Here is a 17558-nt window from a genome sequence, read left to right as displayed (position 1 = left end):
AAATCTCAAACCAGTAAGGTTTTCTTGCTGTTGAGCTTCAACCACGTGGTCAGAGAATGTAGTCTGGGTGGTAAACGCTTCTAAGCCTTCACTTGGTCTCTGTAGGGATGGAGAACTTCGTTTTTGATTCTGTCCCAGGTGCCATTATAAGTTAGCACAGAATAGCAAGCACAAGGTGTCCAATTTTTGACTCCTAAAGACATGTGCCAAATTCTTTCAAGAACCTTTAACCGCATGCGTGCGGGCGGAATTCCGCTCGCACGCTGAGAATTTGTAAAGCGCATGTTACATGACGAGCTGGGCTCGTCATGAGCGTGCGAGGAGGCTACCTCATGACGAGCCCAGCTCGTCATGAGCGTGGAAGGGGTTAAGGTAAGGGAAAAGCACAGGTGGGCACAAAATACTGTGGCACATTTCAAACAGACTCATAAGGACCTAGCTCATCCCAGGAAATCATCAAAGATACAGTAGAGCAAAAGTCTTCAAGCTGCAAAACTACTCTTAAAGACGCATAACATTTTGTTTGAGGTTTGTTCTCTTTGATGTTTGAGTGCGCTCCACTTACCTGGACACTCTGGAATATCATACCCACTCATGTTCAATGCCCAATCTGCTAATGCTTTCTCCACTAGTCCCTCTATGTTAATTTAGATTCCTATATCACTCAGCCAGCACTTAATAAATTTAAGTGCTGGCTTCATTACATGTTCTTGTCTCCAGGTGAGTCCTCAGTAAACACGGTGATAATTAACACCATGAATAAGTGTTTCTCTAATCACCCTTTACCTAACCAAGTGATCGATGATTATCTGACACCCACTCTGCTATATTCATTTTCTCAGTAACAGCTCCCTCACTCACTCAGATATAACGTCCCCGTACAGATGCATCTTATTCCCAGATCGCGAGCCATTTCCCTCCCCAACTAGCCCCCTCGCCACCGTGCTTTTTTCTCACACATTTACCCAATGTTAATTAGCCACTGCACACATGCTCATTAACATTGCTCTTAATTATGTCAGATCGTTGATGTTAAATAACTTTCGCTCCCTTTTAATTTTCATTTCATCTTTGAAGTTATCATTAATATCAGTCATTTAAATGCTACTGTAGTTCGAGTGTGGTATTTCTCCTCTCAACCTATCAAGAGCAGTGGAATGGTTTTCCTGTTGATAACATGGGAGAATAATCTTTCCAAAGTTCAGAACTAGCCCCCCTGGGAATGGTGCCCACTCTATTTCTGACCACAAACACTGAATGCATGAAAGAGTCAAATATGAATCTACAAAATAAATAAACTGCAAATCATTGGTTACAGGTAAATACATTTTTTATGTATGCTCATTTTTATGTTCTGATCGATCTGCATTCAGATCAAGATTATATTATTTATGGTTTAAATCTTCTTATTGTATATGATGCAATCAGTAACAGCACACCCACCTACAACCACTGGCCGGTAGGGAGATTATATTATTTAAAGGGTTTAAAACCACACTTCATAAAGTAGGTGTATGCAGCCTATGGCAATGCACAATAAAGCATACCCACTATCTACGGGTACTTATGAAGAACACATTGAGGAAATTTTTAAAGGCCATCGAGACACTCAAGCTTTGTCTTGGCTCCAAGCACAAATCAACATCTACTTCTTCCAGCAGGTGGCACGGCCTCCCAGTGCTGATCTCTTACTTTGATCAGATGCGCAACATTGACAACTCGGTTGCTTAAAAGCTAGGTGATCCGTCAGAGGTTTCCATATGTGAAGAACAGAGGAAGAAAGAGCAACACTTGCTTGAAATCTGCTTGAAATCAAAACAAGTGGTACAAAAGGGGGGGTGATGGACGGAGCATCTGAATCAATCAAACACTCACACCCAGTCAAAAGATCTGAGTTTAATCCATCACCGTTCTTTAGCCCACTCTGCCACCCCAGTTCAGACATGACTATATGCAAATCAGTCTGACCCTGTGCCTCATGGGAACAGTCCAGCCCGAACTGCCAAGCCATGCCTTCCCTGGACCGGAAACAAGGTTCCGAGGACCGGTTTCTGGCATTCCAGCCGTCTTCAGCCCGGCTTGCTTGAATCCAGTGGCAACGTGAGCAAGGGATTCAGGTCTGAGCATACCCTGCCACACTTATGGCGGCCAAAAGCGGTACAAAAGGGGGGGTGATGGACGGCATAAGTGTGGCGGGGTATGACAAAAATGTGTTTAGTTTAGAAATTTCAACTAGTGGTCTAGAAAATGATTTATAAACCTATGTAAGAATAGTGCTTCAGTAATTATGTGATTGAAATCAAATTGTCACGACCGTGTATCCTCAGGATCAGGGCGATGCTATATAGGGGTCCACCTCCAGACTACCCTATCCTCTGAAAACAAAATCAACAGAGAATAAGGAAATCCGGCGAGGGAAAAAAGACCAGGAAGGGACTGGAACGGGACAGGAGGCTGTAAGGAGAGAAGAGACAAGAAAATAAATCTTTCATTAGTACATAACACTACTAACTACTCTCAGTATATCTCGCTAGGACACCACCTACCACGGGCACTAGCTATACTTTCTTCTCCCTCCCGGTAGGTAGTGTGGCAGCCCTCTTCCGTTTCAAAGCACCACTCTAGAAGGCAATGAACAAGGTCAGCTTTCAGTAACCTCCTCACACCCCAAAACACTCCTCCAATGCGGTTTTCACACACACACACACACCTTCCAGCCTTCCTGGGTCAACACCAAAATGATAATCCCTATAACCCTACGTGAATCCAAATACAAAAATTAGAGTGCTCCAAAATAAATGACGACTTGAATAGTCTGTACAGTCTCTCATGTGAAACACAGCTAAGCACAGTCTTGAGTTCACTATTCCACAATCCGGTTCTACTGATAAAGTTCCAAGAGTCAAAGAAAAACGCTATCGCCCAGATCGCAGCAAACAAGTTCCAAATGCTTTGTGCATCTTATCATAGACGCTCTCGCGCTCACCAGTTCCTATTATGTACACAACTCACGGATCCGAGGTTTTCAATGGAAGTCCAATCCTCAACTCCTCTCAAGGACTTCCTAACACCAGCCGGTGTCAGAACCGCGTACAGCAGCCGCTGTACGCACTAAAGGAGAGCTGCCACTCCCCACTCGTATTCTCTCGGCTGAGGGAACAAGGACCTGTAGGAAAGGCCGCCACAGGAATCAGCCGCGGTTCCGCACCTGTAACGCCGGGAACTTTCCAACCGGCGATACTGGGAATGTCAAGAAACACCGCTACAACGCTGAGGCACACGGCAGCCGCCGCACGCCCTTCTACTCGAACGAGCTCGGCCCTTGACTGACACAGCCTAAGCGAGAATCCTCTGGTTCCGAACTCGGGTCACAAACAAAATCACGTACACAGCGCCTCAGGAGGCAGGCTACTAAATAGACTATGACTCCTCCCTCCTGCTTAGCCTTCTGGTAGTTGCAGTTCTTAGTATAGGTATTCTCCAACAGAGATGGCAACCCCTCCGTAGTCCTGCTCATGACACAAATATTTATGCGACTGAAATGTGGGAGGTGGTAAAGATGAAAGATAGTACAATGACATATTTAACTCATTACAATTCTACAATGACCATAGAAAGGCACCTCTGTATTCTCAATGTGTGATCATTTTTTTAACCTTTGTTTAGGAAAAGGGTAGCTTTAATATTACTAATGTCTTTAGCCTGTATTACATTATTATTGATAGAATTATGCTGTAAAAGTGTTTCCACGCCAAATGGCTGTTAAGAGCACACACTCTTGTATTACAAAATACGCTATCCCCGTGACTCTTCATTTTTAATTTCTGTAATTTTTTTATTGTGTAAAAAAAATATATATTTACATGGAGCACGGAATATACATGAGTGGAGGAAAAAAGGGGGGAGAAAAGGGCAAAAGAAAGAGAAAGGGAAAGGCGCCGGGGGGGGGGTGGTAGGAAGCGGGGGGGGGAGGTAGGAAGCGGGGGGGGGGGCCGTAGTTCCGTGCCTTTGTTCGAATGTCAGTTTTCCAAGTCAGCTTGTCATCATCTTCTGCCGCCCCCTCCGCGAAGCTTGGTTGGTGTCCTTGACCCACGCCCCGGACGAAAGAGAGGATAGCGGAGGATAGAAGTCGAGAATGAAAGGGTGGAGGAGCCTTGCGTATTAGTTTCCTTTTGTTGGTGCGTGGATCCGCAGGGTGCGCCCCTCAGCGGTAGTCTAGAGTTTGCGCCTATGGGGGTTTGTGCGATGATAGGTAGAGGTCTAGGGGTTCCCACATGTTTGCCTGCCTATGAGTTTTCGGCGAGTGTTTCGCTGTGATGTTATCTGCCCCCCTTAGGAACGTGACCCAGTTTAGCCATGCCTGGGGCGCAGCCTTTGAGGTGTCCTTCCAGTTACTTAGGACTATTTTGACTGCAGCCGTCAGCAGTAGGTCAATGAGGTCCCGATCCTCTTTCGTTGTGATGGCCGGGGATGCAAAACCTAGGACTAGACTTGGGAAATCTATGTGTATGGCTACTCCTGTGATCTCATTGATAAGTGTCCCAATTCTGTCCCAGAATTCTCTGATCTTAGGGCAGCTGAGAAGAAGGTGTTCTAAGTCTCCCTTCTCTCTGTCACAGTTCCAGCATGCATCACTCTCTCGGATCCCCAAGGAGGCCAGGCGGGCTGGTGTCCAGTACGCCTTGTGTACTAGCCAGTATTTGGTCTGGTTTAGCGTTGCTGTTATTTTCTTCCTAGAGGTTGATCTCCATAGTTCCGCTTTCTCGGCCTCACTTAGTTCCCTCCCTGCTGCGGCTCCCCAGAAGTTTGTAACCTTATCATTGAGTTTTGTCTTTTTGGGGCGGAGTATTTTGTATAGGTGTGCTACTTGGTGTCCTAGTGTGTTGAGACTGGCTGCCAGTTGTATGAGTGATGGTGTCTTGTTGTTAAGGTTCGCCTTCCTGATTGCCACTTTGATTTTCAGGAAGTTATAGAGCTCTATGCTTTGTAGATTGTGAGCTTCCTTGAGGGTGTCAAATGTTGTGTGCTCGCCCTGTTTTTGGAGGTCCTGGGCAGTGGAGATACCATGTTTGTACCATTCGTGCATGTCTAGAACTCTATCCCTGTATCTTAACTTGGGGTTGTGCCAGATGGACTCTAATTGGCCTCCCTTGATGCTTGTTGTCAGTAGTTTGTCAACACTTAGAAGAGCTATTTTCGTGTTCTTTAGGACTGGATTGTCCTTGGCTGTTGGGTGTCGGGTGGCGGTGAGGAGGGCGATGGGGTTCATGCCTTTTAGTAGCCCTCGCTCGAGTGTGAGCCATGCTGGGGTGTATTCCTGTCTTGGGTCTAGCCAGTGTAGCCCCTGTCTGGCTATGCAGGCTGCCTGGAATCGTTTGAAATTAGTTATGTTTAGCCCACCCTTATCTTTTGAGAGCCGAAGCTTGTGTAGGCTTATTCTAGGTTTTTTCCCTCTCCACAAGAAGTTGTTCGGTATTTTGTCTAGTCTCCTGTGGAAGTCTTCTGTGTTAGTAAGTGGGAGCATGGTTAGCATGTAGTTGACCATCGGTGTGAGCATCATTTTTATCGCTTCTACCCTTCCCCACCATGTTGTGAATCTGGGGGACCACCCTTCTACTTTATCCTTGATTTTTTGGATTGTTGCTTGTTTATTATGTTCCAGTGTCGTTCTTGGGTCTCTCTCAAAGAGGATGCCTAAGTATTTTATGGGCTTCTGTTGCCAAGCTAGTCCAGACGTTCCTAGTACCGTTCTTGTCGTGTGGATGTTTAAAGGTTTGCACTCTGATTTGTCTGTATTGAGTTTGTACCCTGATACCTGCGCGTATTTTCCGATAGTGTCAGTCAGTGCTTTAATGGATCTTTCTGGATCTTCTGTGACTATTAGTACGTCATCAGCGTATGCCGCTAACTTGAATGTTTCTCCTCCTATTGGTATCCCCGCTATGTCTTCGTTCGTTCTGATCATTGTGAGGAGCGGTTCTATGGCTAATAGAAAGAGGGCTGGTGAAAGTGGGCAGCCTTGTCTTGTTCTCCTGCCTAGGTGTAGTATGTCTGATGTGCCTCCGTTGACCACCACCCGTGCTTTGGGGTTGTTGTATAGAGCCATCACCATCCTTCTATAGTTTGGCCCTAACCCGAATTTCCCCATGCAATGGTCTAAAAAGGGCCATGAAACCCTGTCGAACGCTTTCTCAGCGTCCAGGGCTATCATGACAGCTGCATTGCTGCTTCGGGAGGAGTGGCTGATTATGTGGCATAGTAGTCTCGTGTTGTCATGGGACATACGGTTTTTGATGTAGCCCACTTGAGAGTTGTGTATCAGTTTAGGTAGGTACGCATTGAGTCTATTGGCTAGTATCTTTGCGTAGATCTTGCCGTCTACATTTATTAGGGAGATCGGCCTAAAATTCTTTGCCTCATTCGTGTCCTTCCCCTCTTTAGGTATAACAATTATGTTTGCTTCAGCCATTGAGGGTGTCATGCGTCCATTCTGGACACATTCCGTGAATACTTGTTTCAGTGTCTGTTTGAGAGTGTGCACGTAGAAGGCAGCTGTGAAGCCATCCGGCCCCGGTGCCTTATTGTCCTTGAGGCTTGCCGTGGCTTTCTCTATCTCATCCTCCGTTATGGGCAGCTCTAAGATGTCGCGTTCTCGGTCTGATAGTGTAGGTGTGGTTATGCTTCCTAGCAGCTCCTTGCCCCCATCCTCCTTAAGCGTTTCATCTTTGGTGTACAGTCCCTCATAGAAGTCTCTGAAGACCTCTAGGATGTCCTTGTTTGCAGTCTGGGACTTGCTGTGTCTGTCTTTGATTGCTCCTATCGTGTGCTGTTTCTGTTTCCCCTTCAGGTAGGACGCTAGGTTTTTGCCCGCTTTGTTTGCAGTACAGAGGTTGATAGATTTGTATTTGTTAATCCAGGTCCCTGCTCTCTCACTCAGTATTCTGTTAAGTTCGTACTTCCGTTCGGTAAGGTTCGTGAGTGTGTTACTATCTTCCATTCTGGCTATGTGGCTGTTTTCCAGCTTTTTAATCTCTTTCTCTAGGGCTTCAATTCTCTTGTTCCTTCCTCTGTTCATCCTGCCCTTAATGTTCATTACTGTACCCCTGATGGTGGCTTTTAGGGCGTCCCATAGCCCTTCCCTGTTTGTCTCTGATGTGTCATTTATTAGCAGGTATTCCTTTATTGCCTCCTCTATCTCAGCCTTCGCTGAGGTATGTTGGAGTAGGCTGTCATCGAATCGCCATCTCCGGGTTGGCCTTTCGTTGTGCTTCCCTGACAGGGTTAGGCTTATGTGCGAGTGATCTGATATTGATCTGGGGCCTATCTCAGTGTGGTCTATGAGGTGGGTGTGTGTTTCTGACTTTAGGATATAGTCTATTCGGCTGTATGAGTTATGTGGGTTGGAGTAGAATGTGTATTCTCCGGCATCTGGGTTGCTTAGGCGCCATGGGTCTTTCAGTCTTAGTTTGGAGCATAGATTCTTTAGGATGTTGGGGTTGTTTGTCGATTGGCTCGGTCTGTGCGGGTGTTTGTCAATCGATGGATCAAGAACTTGGTTCATATCTCCTGCAGCGATCAGCAAGTCACCCAGCGGTAGGGTGTGTAGTTGTGCTCCTACCCCCTCCCAAAATGGTTTGTCCTCGCAGTTGGGGCCATATATGTTGGCTACGTGGAATGTCTCTCCCGCTCTTCTAAGTGTGGTCACAAGTGTTCTTCCTTGGGTGTCTGCCTGTGAGTCTACCACTGCTATGTTGGAGTTTTTGCTGATGATTGTTACTGTTAGACGGGGACCCTGAGGGTCGGCCGGATACTGCGGGAGAGATCCCCGAGGGGGACCGTCTCCGGCGATCGTACAGACAAGTACCCTCCCTCCCCACAAACAGGCACCACACCAAGTCGAGTTCAAGGCTTTATATAAGGTTCTTAAGGCAAGGATATCAGCGATACAGGATAACTTGGACCCGGGGGTCCTCTCACTTCTAGTCTCTGTAGGGAAAGGGGGTAGCGGGACAGTCTTGGTACCGGATCGGTACAGGTAGTGGTAAAAGGCGAGCTCACAATCCTCGAGCTGGAGGGTCTGTGGATCGGGCCGCGGCAGCGCCAGCAGGCCAAGGTGATAGTCTCATACAGCAGAGGGCCGCGGCAGCGCCAGCAGGCCAAGTCGATGGTTTCACGAGGCAGAGGGCCGCGGCAGCGCCAGCAGGCCAAGACGATGGTTTCACGAGGCAGAGGGCCGCGGCAGCGCCAGCAGGCCAAGTCGATGGTTTCACGAGGCAGAGGGCCGCGGCAGCGCCAGCAGGCCAAGACGATGGTTTCACGAGGCAGAGGGCCGCGGCAGCGCCAGCAGGCCAAGACGATGGTTTCACGAGGCAGAGGGCCGCGGCAGCGCCAGCAGGCCAAGACGATGGTTTCACGAGGCAGAGGGCCGCGGCAGCGCCAGCAGGCCAAGACGATGGTTTCACGAGGCAGAGGGCCGCGGCAGCGCCAGCAGGCCAAGTCACGGATGAGTTCTTCTCGGGTCTCTCGACTCCAGGATACAACTGCCTTCCTGGTCTGGCCCTGCCCCAGTTATAGGTCTGGTCCCCTTTGATGTCCGGACCCTCGCGCCTGGGGGCCGGGAGGTCCGGGATGAGGGAATCCAGACACCCAGCAGGGGGGTGGAGCCAGCGCCCAGGCGGCCTGGGGTGATCGACACCTGGCGGAGGAGAGCCGTTGACGATTCCTTCTCCCATTGACTCGCCAAGTGGTCACTCTGCCTCCTGGGAGGATGGTGGGGCCGGCCGGGCCCGGGGTTAGGGTCGAGTTGAGGCCACGCGGCCTCGTGCTGCAGTGCCCCAAGATGGCGGCCGGGTCGATGTCGTGGGGTAGATGGTGACCCGGGCCAGCTGGGTCCGGAGCTGGTGTCTTGTAGTGGAGGGATTGCAGGGTACTTCGGGTGGTCGTTTGTGGACTCTGGTTGGGGATGCAGGGAGAGCCAGGGTCCGGGTCCCATTGCGGGGAGGGGGGACAGCTCGAACATGCGGCCTGTCCAACATGCGTCCCCCCCAGCTGAAGGCGGGGAGAGTCATCCATCTTCCTGGGGACTCTCCTCGCTGAGGCGGAAAAAGCGTGACAGGCCGTCGGCGTTGGCGTGGTCCTGGCCTGGACGATGCTCCACCGTGAAGTCCATCCCCTGCAGGGAGATGGACCAGCGCAACAGCTTCGGGTTTTCCCCCCGCATTTGCATCAGCCATTGCAGGGGTCGGTGGTCTGTTTGCACCCGGAAGTGGGTGCCGAAGAGGTATGGCCGGAGCTTCTTGAGTGCCCAGACTACGGCGAAGGCCTCCCTCTCAATGGTGCTCCAGCGCTGTTCTCGGGGCAAGAGGCGTCTGCTGATGAAGACCACCGGATGGTCGACCCCTTCGGTGTTGAGTTGGGAGAGGACGGCCCCCACACCATGATCGGAGGCGTCCGTCTGCACAATGAATTCCCGGCTGTAGTCGGGAGCCTGGAGCACGGGGGCCGTGCATATGGCGGTCTTTAGCTTCTCGAAGGCTGATTGGCAGTCCGGGGTCCAGTTGACGGTTTTGGGGCTCTTTTTGGAGGTGAGCTCTGTGAGGGGCCCCACGATGCTGCCATAGTCCTTCACGAACCGCCGGTAGTATCCGGTGAGCCCCAGGAAGGCCCGGACCTCCGTTTGGCTCGTAGGGGGTTGCCAGGCCTGGATGGCAGCAATCTTGAGTTGGAGAGGGGCCACCAGCCCGCTTCCCACTTGGTGTCCCAGGTAGGTCACGGACCCTTGGCCAACTTGGCACTTGCTGGCCTTGATGGTGAGCCCGGCTTGCTGGAGGGCGTGTAGAACCTCCCGCAGGTGGCGGAGGTGGTCGGTCCACTGGTGGCTGTACACAGCAATGTCGTCCAGGTAGGCGGCGCTGAAGTCTTCCAGGCCCGCCAGTACCTGGTTTACCAGCCGTTGGAACGTTGCCGGGGCGTTTTTCATGCCGAAGGGCATGACTTTAAAGTGGTAGTGCCCGTCTGGGGTAGAGAAGGCGGATCGTTCTTGGGCCCTAGGGGTGAGGCCGATCTGCCAGTAACCCGCTGTTAGGTCGAAGATGCTCAGGTAGCGGGCGGCCCCCATCCGGTCAATTAGCTCGTCTGCCCGGGGGATGGGATGAGCGTCGGTCCGGGTAACTGCATTCAGCCCTCGATAGTCCACGCAGAACCGGAGCTCAGGGGCAACGCCCGGGGCAGCTGCCTTGGGAACCAGGACGACCGGGCTCGCCCAGGGACTGTCTGAGGGTTCGATCACTCCTAGGGTCAGCATCTTGGACACCTCGGTCTGGATGCAGGCTCGTACCCGGTCTGGTACGCGGTATGCTCGGTGTCGAATAGGAGGGCTGTCCCCGGTGTCCACATCGTGGAGGCACCAGGGGGTGACTCCGGGGGTGAGGGAGAACAGGGAGGCGAACTGCCTCAGGAGCGTTTGGCAGTCTTGGCGTTGCTCCGGGGACAGGGCCTCGGAGAGCTGGACCCCTTCCACTGAGCCATCCTGCTCGAGGGCCCTCAGTAAGTCCGGAAGGGGTTCGGAGTCTTCTTCTGTCCCAGTATCGGTAGCCATCAGGAGGCTGAGTTCGGATCGCACAAAATGGGGTTTGAGCCTGTTGGCATGGAGGACCCGTAGGGGGTTCCGGGCAGTCTCCATGTCGATTAAATAGGTGACGGGCCCCTTGCGTTCGATTACCTTGAAGGGCCCGGACCATCTGTCTTGGAGGGCACAGGGCTCAACCGGGGACATCACCCAGACCTGTTGTCCAGGTTCGAACTCAATGGAGGACGTGTGCTGATCGTACCACCTCTTCATGTCCTCCTGACTGGCTTCGAGGTTGGCTTTGGCGGTGTCTCGGAACCGCCGGGTCTGGTTGCGGAGAGCCAGGAGATACCGGTAGATGTCCGGGGGAGTTTTCTGGGGAGGCTGCTCCCAACCTTCCTTGACTAGGCTGAGGGGGCCCCGGACGGGGTGCCCGTACAGTAGTTCAAAGGGGCTGAAGCCGAGGGACTTCTGCGGGACCTCCCGATAGGCAAACAGGAGGCATGGAAGCAGTACGTCCCACTGGCGTCGAAGGGGTTCTTCTAGACCCATAATCATCCCCTTGAGGGTGCGGTTGAATCTCTCGACCAGTCCGTTTCCTTGCGGGTGATAGGGGGTCGTGAATTTGTAGGTGACCCCGCATTGCTGCCAGAGGGACTTCATATATCGGGAGATAAAGTTCGTGCCCCTGTCACTGACGACCTCCCGGGGGAACCCCACCCGGGAGAAGATCCCCATCAGGGCCCGGCCCACCACGGGGGCCGTCACAGTCCGAAGAGGGATGGCCTCGGGATAGCGGGTGGCGTGGTCTACAAGGACCAGGATGAACCGGTGTCCTTGGGCTGTTCGAGGGTCGAGGGGCCCCACAATGTCTATTCCCACTCGTTCAAACGGGGTGGTGACGACAGGAAAGGGTTGTAATGGTGCTTTGATTTTTCGGCCACTTTTTCCGCTGGCCTGGCAGGTGGGGCAGGCCTTGCAGTGGTTGGTGACATCCTTCCGCATGTGGGGCCAGAAAAAATGGGTCACCAGGCGGTCGTAGGTTTTATCCTGCCCCAGGTGTCCGGCAAGGGGGACATAGTGGGCTAAGTTCAGGAGGAAGTCTCGGAAGCGAAGGGGCACCACCAGCACCCGACTGGCCCCTAGTTCTGCAATTTTCTGCTCGCTGTAGAGCAGGTCTTGGTCCCAGTAGATCCAGTGGGCCCCCGAGGTATCCCCGGTGCTCTGGGCCAGGGCTTGCTGCCGGAGTCCTTCGAGAGAAGGACAGGTTTTTTGCTCGGCCCGGAATTGTTCCTGCGTGGGGCCTCCCTCCTGCCGCCATTGTGCCAGGTCAGAGACGTCCTGAAGCTGGTCGGGTCCTTCTTCGGTTTGGGTCAAGGGAATGGCTTCTGGGGCGGCCTCCTCTGGGATGAGCGCGGGAGGAGGTTCTGGCCACTCGGGCTCTTCTGGGCTGGGGACCGCGCGGGCGGTCATGGACCGGGTCGTGACGCAGACCCATTCGGGGAGGCCAAGCATCCCCAGGTGCTCCCTCCGTTCGACAGCTGCCCAGGGAGAGCTTTCAAGGTCGTTTCCTAGGAGGCAGTCCACGGGGGCATCATCGCGGACAGTTACTTTTAACATCCCTGTTACTCCTCCCCACTCGAAGGGGACGCAGGCCATGTGGCATAGGCTTTCGGAGTTGTCGGCTGATCGAACAGGGCAAAGAATGTTCGGCAAGATTTGGTCTGGAGTGACGAGGTGGCGTCGGACCGCCGTTACACTGGCCCCGGTGTCGCGGAGGGCTTCCGCCCGGCGGCCATTGATGTTGACCCATTGACCGTACTTCTGTGTGTTGGCGGGAAGGGGGGCCCGCGGAATCATGTCTCTCTCCCCTAAGCAGACCAGTGCCATGGCGGCGGGTGCCCATTCAGAAGGATCGGCCTCGTACTCCTCTTGGTCTTCCGGGATTATTTCTTCCCCTAGGGCCGCCGCTGCAACTTGGCGGGGAGTCGTGTTCGGATTCTTTGGGCAGTTGGGATCACTGGCGTAGTGGCCGGGTCGCTGGCACCTGTGGCACGTAATGTTGGCCCGGAAACCGGCCCGGACGGCAGGGCTTCCCCGGCCAACCGGGGTCGAGGGGTTTCTGGGGGGTGACGAGGGGCCGGGGTCTCTCCCCCGACCCTGACTTCCTCCTCCCCCTCGGGGGCGATACGATCTGGATACTTCGCTGGGTGCGCTCCGGCCAACTCGGGTGCTTTCCCACCGGTCGGCTTCGGCGGCGAGTTGTCGAGGGTCGGTTAGCTTGCTGTCCAGGAGGTGTTGCCGGAGCTCCACGAAGCAGTTGTTCGACAGGTGTTCCCATACGATAAGGTCAAAGAGTTGTTCGTAGGTGGTTACTTTGTTGCCCTTGATCCACCCCTCGAAGGCTCGGCTAAAAAAGTTCACGTACTCCACCCAAGTTGTACCCGGAATCCGTTTGCAGTCGCGGAACCGTTGGCGGTACATCTCAGGTGTGAGCCCGTATCGAGTGAGGAGGGCGGCCTTCATGTGGTCGTAGGAGGTCATTAGCTGGTCCGGGAGTTGCAGCAGGGCGTCCCGCCCTTCGTTGACAAACCTCCCCCATAATCCGGCTCCCCAATCGCTTCGGGGAATCCGGTGGGAGGTCATTGCCACCTCATAGGCTTTAAACCACTGCTGGATATCATCGTTCTTGTGGTATTCCCGGATGACATCTTTGGGGATGTGAACCTTGGGCTCGGTCGAGGCAGACGGGGTCGGTCGTTCGGGGAGCCCGAGGTCTTTATTCTGTTTCTGAATCTCCAGTGCTTTGAGATTGCGCTCATGTTCGTACTCTAGTCTCTTTTCCTCTAGCTCCCTCTGTCTTTGCTTGTCTTCCCGCTCTTCCCTGAGCCGTAAGTGTTCCAGGGTTATTTTTTGTTCTGCCAGCTTGAGTTCCCCATCCAAGCGAAGTCGGGCAAGTTCTAATTCGTGGAGTCTGGTTTTTTCTCTTTCTCGGATCTCTTCCAGGGAGAGATCCGCTCTTTCTTTCGTTGGTGCGGGGCTCGTTTCGGTTGTTGGTGTTCGGGGTACGGCCGTACCCGTTTCTGCCCAAGCTTCTAGGGCTCGTTTGAAGTCTTCCTTTGTGCTAAGACCTGTGGTTGGAAGTCCAAGTTCTATGCAATATTGCTTCAGTTCCCGGTGGTTGTAGTCTTCCAATTTTTCCATCTGAAATTTTTCCGTTGTTCCGCTCTCTATTGACATGGTTGTTGTGTGTGGTGGGTCGAGTGACTTTCTGTACGATTATGCGTAGGTTCGGATCCCGTCGCTGGCCACCAATGTTAGACGGGGACCCTGAGGGTCGGCCGGATACTGCGGGAGAGATCCCCGAGGGGGACCGTCTCCGGCGATCGTACAGACAAGTACCCTCCCTCCCCACAAACAGGCACCACACCAAGTCGAGTTCAAGGCTTTATATAAGGTTCTTAAGGCAAGGATATCAGCGATACAGGATAACTTGGACCCGGGGGTCCTCTCACTTCTAGTCTCTGTAGGGAAAGGGGGTAGCGGGACAGTCTTGGTACCGGATCGGTACAGGTAGTGGTAAAAGGCGAGCTCACAATCCTCGAGCTGGAGGGTCTGTGGATCGGGCCGCGGCAGCGCCAGCAGGCCAAGGTGATAGTCTCATACAGCAGAGGGCCGCGGCAGCGCCAGCAGGCCAAGTCGATGGTTTCACGAGGCAGAGGGCCGCGGCAGCGCCAGCAGGCCAAGACGATGGTTTCACGAGGCAGAGGGCCGCGGCAGCGCCAGCAGGCCAAGTCGATGGTTTCACGAGGCAGAGGGCCGCGGCAGCGCCAGCAGGCCAAGACGATGGTTTCACGAGGCAGACGGCCGCGGCAGCGCCAGCAGGCCAAGACGATGGTTTCACGAGGCAGAGGGCCGCGGCAGCGCCAGCAGGCCAAGACGATGGTTTCACGAGGCAGAGGGCCGCGGCAGCGCCAGCAGGCCAAGACGATGGTTTCACGAGGCAGAGGGCCGCGGCAGCGCCAGCAGGCCAAGTCACGGATGAGTTCTTCTCGGGTCTCTCGACTCCAGGATACAACTGCCTTCCTGGTCTGGCCCTGCCCCAGTTATAGGTCTGGTCCCCTTTGATGTCCGGACCCTCGCGCCTGGGGGCCGGGAGGTCCGGGATGAGGGAATCCAGACACCCAGCAGGGGGGTGGAGCCAGCGCCCAGGCGGCCTGGGGTGATCGACACCTGGCGGAGGAGAGCCGTTGACGATTCCTTCTCCCATTGACTCGCCAAGTGGTCACTCTGCCTCCTGGGAGGATGGTGGGGCCGGCCGGGCCCGGGGTTAGGGTCGAGTTGAGGCCACGCGGCCTCGTGCTGCAGTGCCCCAAGATGGCGGCCGGGTCGATGTCGTGGGGTAGATGGTGACCCGGGCCAGCTGGGTCCGGAGCTGGTGTCTTGTAGTGGAGGGATTGCAGGGTACTTCGGGTGGTCGTTTGTGGACTCTGGTTGGGGATGCAGGGAGAGCCAGGGTCCGGGTCCCATTGCGGGGAGGGGGGACAGCTCGAACATGCGGCCTGTCCAACAGTTACCACCCCATTCTTCTTGTTCTGCGCTGGTGATCCCACTACCTCACCTATCCAGTTTGCACTTATGCGCCTAATGTCTGCTGCCTCCAGTCTCGTTTCTTGGAGCACATATATGTCACTTTTTTGTTTCCTAAGGTGTTCGAGTACCTTCCTCCTTTTCACTGGGCTGTTTAGACCCTTGACGTTTAGGGACACTATCTTTATGTCAGCTGTGATGCTGCTCTGGTTGCTGTTTGTCATTGACTCTTCATTTTAAAGTTTATTTTCAATCCTGCTTGATGAAGCAGCAGTGCTTCATTCACCCAGCAAATACCTGTGAGTAGCGAGAAAGACTGATCACACCTTCCATCGGTGTTTTCACGAGTTAGTGCCTGAAAACGAAGCACAAGAGCTCAGCTAGTCAGAAAGGGAAGGGCTCTATCACATCTAGAGCATTTACATATATAGATTACACATACAGTTCCCTGTTTAGTTGTTTAATACGAGCATTATGCTAAACCTACTTCAAAATGTGTACATTAAGTAGCCAAGAATGTGTGAATAAGCAGAGTATGTGCATATTTAAAAGTGTAGCAAGTTGTGGTATAATGAATATTCAACAACTGACCATTGATTCCTCATTTCTCTTTGCAGATTCTGGCAGAAGAGTACGGTCGTCATCATTCACGTTCATTCCTACCTTTCCACCATGCCAGAAAGGTAATTTTTGTAAAGGAAAAATAGAAATCTTTTCCTTTTTTAGGTTTACAGCAATGGTAAAAATTCCTTTACTGGCTACAATTATACATGTATATCTTTCCACAGCAGTGGCTGCTTGTGTTTAAATTGAGTACAAACTCATTGAGTGTATATGACATCAAGGAAAGCGCTTCAGCACCGCACATGTTTAAGCAGTTTAGTTTAGCGACCCCATATACCTGGTTGTGCTCAGGGTCTGCTTATACACCACGGCTTGCTCTATTTTGCCTGTTTCTTCAACTTTCAGAGTGGGGGAGTGCTGTTTGCTTCTACAGCCCGTTGTTTCCGTGTTGCCATGTTCAGGGACACACCCTGGTTGGACTTCCCCCTCCTTTGAAAGAAACTATCCCTAAAGTTATCAGACTCTTAGAAATATGGCAAACAATTTCTTCTGTTGCCCATGGTCTTGGTCTTCTTCTTACAGCCTCTCCATGGTCTGGCACTTTGTGTGTCATGGGGTTTGGTGCAACCTCTCTGTTAAACACCCTGTATGATGCACCCAATGGTTCTAGGAGTGCACACATTTATTTGGTTGAACGTTCTCGCCTCCCTTATTTTCTATAACTAAATCTAATCGTATTAAGGTTTTTTGTGTAATTCTGGTGAATGAAAGTTTTTAAAAAAACTTTTGGCTTACAATGTATTTGTAACGCCAGCTTAATACAATCACAAACATGAATAAATAAAAAATACACAGACGTTAGAGGGAGACTTTGGGTTTGCACCATTCACCGGCTGTGCTGTTGTCATTCACATTTTGCTTCTTCCCATGAGAGCATACATCATGGGCAAATGGGTCAGCACGCTTTAGCCCTTGGCTGTGTTGTACTTTTATGCAATTGTTTATTGGCCTCTTGCACATCTACCTAAAAATTACTGTGTTTTACTGTCAGATCTGTTGGGCCAGTCCTTTACTTTTCAGCTGTCTACTTTCTTTTTCATAATATTTTTTGCCTTGCCACTTTTTATTTTTATTTTTTTTATAATGTTTTTATTTTTGAGCAACTGGCAACTCCCAAAGAGTTCTAATGGGCTGATCATTTATCAGGCTGCAGCTCGCAGACTTCAGTACCCTATTCAGTGGCTATTGTATTGGGTGGCTATCTTTTGAATTCTCTCCTTTCAATGTTTTATTTTTATTTTTGCCTTTTGCAATGCATTAGCTCTTGTAGTGCTGCCAGGCCTTACACTTGCGTACTATAACTTGCAGTGTGCGAATTTCTTGTGTGATCACTGCTTCGGATGACCATCTTTGAATGGTCTGGCCCGTACTTTATTATTGTTTTTAAGCATTGTCATATTTCACTTTGTTCTCTAGAGGAAGTTAGAACATGAACACAAAGATTGGTTCTGATGCAGGAAATAGGCAGGGCGCCCACCTCGTTGACATTAATCGGAGGGGATTTGGCTGGCAAACAAGAAACAGCAGACCTTGATTGCCGCTTTTGAAATTGTGGTGGAGGTCGCGCAGTCATGGGGGAGTCTCCACAATGGGGGCGGAATCTCTGCAGTGAGAATTCTCATTGCGGATATTCCGCCTTGATTGGGGGGAGTCCCCCATGACTGAGCGGCCTCCACCGCCAGTGCAGATGCTCTTTGTGAATCAGGCCTTCAGTGTGTCAGCATTGCGAACCCTGTTCCTTAAAGAGACGCAAGTTACAATGCCATAAGTTACATAT

At 52.0% G+C, this 17558-nt stretch overlaps 1 protein-coding gene across 1 annotated transcript in view; it reads left to right on the top strand.

Moving 5' to 3' along the window:
• The window catches only part of RANBP3L (RAN binding protein 3 like), a 176623-nt gene that overhangs the window by 37614 nt on the left and 121451 nt on the right, over nucleotides 1-17558 (top strand). The window contains exon 6 of the mRNA XM_078677756.1: nucleotides 15775-15840. Coding sequence (XP_078533882.1) covers nucleotides 15775-15840 — 66 coding nt within the window. The remainder of the gene's footprint in view (nucleotides 1-15774; nucleotides 15841-17558) is intronic.

This window comes from Lissotriton helveticus, chromosome 2_1 (assembly GCF_964261635.1).
Source record: "Lissotriton helveticus chromosome 2_1, aLisHel1.1, whole genome shotgun sequence".
Taxonomy (NCBI): Eukaryota; Metazoa; Chordata; class Amphibia; order Caudata; family Salamandridae; genus Lissotriton; species Lissotriton helveticus.
The sequence above is the reverse complement of the archived record's forward strand: the minus strand, read 5'-3'. Positions and strand labels throughout refer to the sequence as shown.